The 5,000-nt window shown below is 33.5% G+C and overlaps 1 protein-coding gene across 2 annotated transcripts in view; it reads left to right on the top strand.

Moving 5' to 3' along the window:
* The window catches only part of LOC113809161 (histone-lysine N-methyltransferase E(z)), a gene marked incomplete at its 3' end in the record, with an annotated part of 28,592 nt that overhangs the window by 17,724 nt on the left and 5,868 nt on the right, over positions 1-5,000 (top strand). For both annotated transcript variants that reach the window (XM_070135151.1, XM_070135150.1), the window contains 3 exon segments: positions 436-621; positions 1,791-1,955; positions 2,777-2,895. In XM_070135151.1, coding sequence (XP_069991252.1) covers positions 436-621; positions 1,791-1,955; positions 2,777-2,895 — 470 coding nt within the window.

The following is a 5,000-nucleotide window of genomic DNA, read 5'->3' as shown; positions in this document are numbered from 1 at the left end:
ATATATATATATATATATATATATACATATATCTATATACATATATATATATACATATATATATATATATATATACATTCATATATATATATATATATATATATATATATATATGTATATTTATATACATATATATATATATATATATATATATATATATATATATATATATATATATGCATATATATATATATATATATATATATATATATATATATATATATACATATATATATATATATATATATATATATATATATATATATATATATATATATAAATATATAATGTTGCTTATAGCCATAATGATTGTGATACTCAGCAATATACTGTCTAGGAAATATAATAGTGAATCAATTTTGTAATAAGTTTTATCTGTGTAGATGATGGGATACCATTGCCCAGGTAATCAGCAGCCTTTTTCTTCCAAAACAGGTTGAAGATGAGACTGTCTTGCACAATATCCCATACATGGGTGATGAAGTGCTTGACCAAGATGGCAAATTCATTGAGGAACTGATACGCAATTATGACGGAAAAGTTCATGGAGACCGAGAGACTGGATTTATTGATGATGAGATATTTGTGGAGCTTGTTGATACTCTTGTACAGCAGTATCAGGTAAGTGTGGTTGTTTCATGTGAATTGATTTTGAAGTGTTTATTGAGTGACAGATGGTTTACACAAAGTAAAGTATAGTATACACAAAAAATTATAAAGTAAGATAACTGAAGATGCTATTAATATTGATGTTATTTATAGTATGATTATTATAATGTTATTTTACAATACTAATAGCAATAAAGGATACAAAAGAACCTTTTTAAAAATCAAAGAAAAAAAACAGGTCAGATACAGACTAGCAATTAACCCCTTGGATCTGGTTACTTCATGGCATTTACATGGCCCAAAATATGGGCATTAGGCTTATGTGAGTGGCTGCCCTTATGGGTGTACGGTTTGTAGGTGGGTGCACACAAACACTTGTATGTGGTGACAAGACTTCATGCCTCCTGTTTGCAATGTTATTTTCTTTTATGCATAAGTATTTTTAGTCTTTTTGCCATTTTCCACAATCAATATTTGTCATTTGATTTGCTCTATCCAAATGGAAACAGACTTTTCCTTGCACAGACTCCATATAAACTCTCCAGGTAATCCATAACTCAGTGCAAGAATGATAACAATAAATAACATTTTTTTATTTGTATCATTTTAAAATTTTGTCATTTAAATTTTTTTTACATAATATTCAAATTTTTACAAACTAATTGCGCCACTGGTTAAGGCGGCCAGGAATAGGATGCTGAGCATGGAAATGTTGTCCTCCCTGGAGCTGGCACTCTTCCAGTCTTGGCTCATGGATGCCACATTCCACATTCATTTATTGATGGGAATAATGCGAAAACCCCTTTCTAAGTGCCAGGTGAGTCTATTCCCCCTTCAAGAGGTGTGTGCACTCATGACAAGTCTTTCACGTCACTCTGGCTTTCAGCGGAAATGCTCACAGTGACAAGATTGTGTCACCCTGGCCCACAGCCAGATTTACCCAGGACAGTATGTTCATGTCACCTGCCCCTCAAACCACATCTTTTCATGACATAATGGTAACATCATCTGGGTCATAGGGTTTAAACATTGATGGAGCCATGTATGTGTAAAGACATTAATAAACAAATAGCATAATGGACATAGCATGTATTTTTGCCATCCCAACATCCGTAGGTTATATGTGTTGGTGATTGTGGATTCTTAAAAGATTTTGAAATGTTTGTTACTTCTCCTTGTAGAAGAAAGAAGAGAAGAAAGAAAAGCCGGAACGAAGATCTAGCATCAGGAAAGAGAACAAAACAAAGGAAAAAGATGATGATGAAGAAGATGAGGAAGAAGAAGAAGAGGAGGAGGAGGAAGAGGAAGATCAGGAAGAAGAGGAAGATCTTGATGCACAGAAAGAGGTAAGGAGAAGCATGCTTACCTTTTTATGGTAATGTAAATATGAGAGAGAGCATGAGATAAAGATGAAAGATTTTTAAGTGTTATGGTGCCTAATTTTATTTTAAATTATCTTTGCTACTAAAAATCTACATTATTTAGTGTATTTTGTAATATGCATTTTAATGCCTTTCTCCATGGAAAAAGTATTTCATACTGAGCATATCCAGCTTTTTTTCTGCTGTAGACTACTGTTGGTGTAGATTTTTCTTCCCTTTTAGACACTGGCAATATATCTATAACAGATCGTCAATCATACACGAGATGGCTTTTTAATGTGGAGATAAAGTACTAAATATCTTTCTTGTTTTCTTGTTTCTGCCCAAGAGGATATTAATTGTTAAGAGGAATTATTTCCTCCATTGTGATTTTCCTGGATGATATGTATTTGTCAAAATAAATCTCAGGTTGATTAGTCCCCTGTCTAGTTTCTCTGAAAGATAGTAATTTTAAACCTATCATGGTGGGGCAAGAATTTTTGGACGTAATTATTACACAACAGTCTAGTCTTTTTGGCGGGCATTGTGCTCTGTACAACCAGTCTGCCCACACAGCAAGCTGGAGAGTTATGACACATACAGATAAGACATGATTATGTCGTGATGGCTAAAGCTGTACCCTTCACTGAGAAGTTAAAGGTATATGAAAAGAGAATTTCCCATACCTTGTGTCTCCTAAGATGTGAAGAGGAAACCAAAGGTGAATTTTTAATATTTTTTTCTCCTATAGAAGCACAATAGAAAAATAATGAATGTGTCTCTTCCTTGTCTTTATTTCTTTATAGGAGGATGGAACGGACAGTTCGAGTTCTGTAGGGAAGAGGGACTTCCCGTGCTTCGCCATCTTCCAAGCCATTTCAGCACTGTTTCCAGACAAGGGCTCACCAGAGGAACTCAGAGAAAAGTATGATTAGACAGTAAAACACTAGAGTTTCATGTAGTCAGGGTAATAGAGGTTTGCTATAGTGTTGGATGTTTGAGTTTTGCTTCTTACTGATGATTAATTTATTTTATTTTATTTTATTTTATTTTATTTATTTATTTATTTGATATTTTATAAGGCAATGTCCTAATGATTATCGTGGATTAGTGATTATATTTTTTGCATGCAAGATGATGTCAGTCCCTGGTTCCAGGAACTGATCAAGAAGCAGGAAAAGAAAATTGGCTGTATTATTTAAATCCGAAACTGAGGATGGGGGGTCATGAGTCGGTCTACTAAAGTTTGAAAAAAATTGAAAAATAAATACATTTAAATTTGACATAATGGTATTACTTATGATTTATTTCTTTTCACCCAAGTTCACCAGGGAAATATGTATCTGATCATAAACATAGATAAGATTATTGTCAAAATAACCAAACAGTATAATATAATTTATGTGCATAAAAAAAAACAGTAGGGAGGGGTTCCTAGAAGGTTAGAAGAGTGCATTATGGAAACAAGTGTGGGAACCACTGATGTATAGGATCCATGCCTTTGTTTCTTTTTTTTGAATTAACAAATGGAAAAAAAAGAGAAAAGAAAGGCAGTTAACTATGTGTGGAATGGCTGTTTCTATTTGTCCATGACATAGAAGGAAAGTGGTGAGGTCAGTTTTTAGTAGGTTGGAAAAGAGAGTTTGGTGTTGAGATCTTTATAATCATTTTCTTAACCCAGTGCCACTGGAGTAGCACATACAGTCAGAAAGCATAGTATCATTACCCTTCACACTAATATGAAAAATCAATAAAGTGTTATGGAATAGCGAGGCAAGCCAGTTAGATTTTTTAGGTTTCGCGATACAGCAACACTATTATGCATGTGCTGGAGTTATTAGAATTAGTAAAGCGTAAGTTTCATTATCCATAATGCAAAATCGAAAATATACAAAGATATCGAGTGGTAACACATGAGCAATTGAAAGAAGAAAAAAAGAAAATAACAAAAAAAAATAAAAAGTAAAGAGCAGCGCAATTAACAGCCAAGGTATGGTGCTGACAGAGTTTACATTTTCGTTGACATTTATACTTCTCACAGTTGTTAAACTAAAGGAGAGATGGATACATGTTTTAAGTTCAAAAGAGCAGTGTTGTATAAAGACTATCTAATAATTTATTTCTATAAATGTCTACACATATTTATGTCCTATATTGGATATGTGCAGAAATAAGGGCTTAATCAAAGGAATAATTTTTTCCTGCAGTGTCTATTTTCTGTGATTTTCTGATTATCCCTCCTGGGAAATGAAAGGCAAGACAAATTCAGTTTTCATTTACATTATTAATGTATAGGAAACATTAAGATATACATATTTTTTTTATAGTGCTTACCTCCAAATGATGCTGTTTTTACATATGGAAGAATCAAAATCTGGTATTCACAATTTTGTCTTATTCTGATTTATCAGATGTCGCTGTATGACAAATGAGGGGTATGTCATCCAGTGTTATTTTCCATGTTTGTTTTTATGCAGCCCCTTCAGACGTATAGTGAAGTTAAACTTTAAGTTTAAAGTTAAAAGTTAACCCATTGGCGCCGGGTGTCACGTACGTACATGCCATGGCTGTTGTGGACCAAACGCCGGGGGCATCATGCCATGCCCATTCCCGCGCTACTGGCTCGTCGGAAGGAGGTTGTTTTTCTCCACTAGTAGCGGCTTCATTTATACGGTAGAGATTTTAGGCAATGGCACCTAAAGTGAAGGTAAACCTTCAAAATTTTAATATTTTTATAGATTATAGCAAAATAAAAACTTAGGTGCTATATGTTGCTCGCAAACTACTGATCGAGCCAGGCGCAAACAGGGGAAACTGCCAGTGCGCGCCAACAAGCCGGTGCATACGTAAAATTGACAAAATTTTTACCCGTCGCTGATGGGTTAAGTTTAAGCATGGATTTTTTTATAATGATAGATATTAGTACTTTAATATTAGTGTGTGTTGGTTAAAAGGAAAATAATAAGAGTTTTTAATTTCAATAGTTTGTATTTCCTCACCCTGATGCTAAACAGCCTCCAAACTCCGTGA

Source organism: Penaeus vannamei, chromosome 20, assembly GCF_042767895.1.
Source record: "Penaeus vannamei isolate JL-2024 chromosome 20, ASM4276789v1, whole genome shotgun sequence".
Taxonomy (NCBI): domain Eukaryota; kingdom Metazoa; phylum Arthropoda; class Malacostraca; order Decapoda; family Penaeidae; genus Penaeus; species Penaeus vannamei.
The sequence above is the reverse complement of the archived record's forward strand: the minus strand, read 5'-3'. Positions and strand labels throughout refer to the sequence as shown.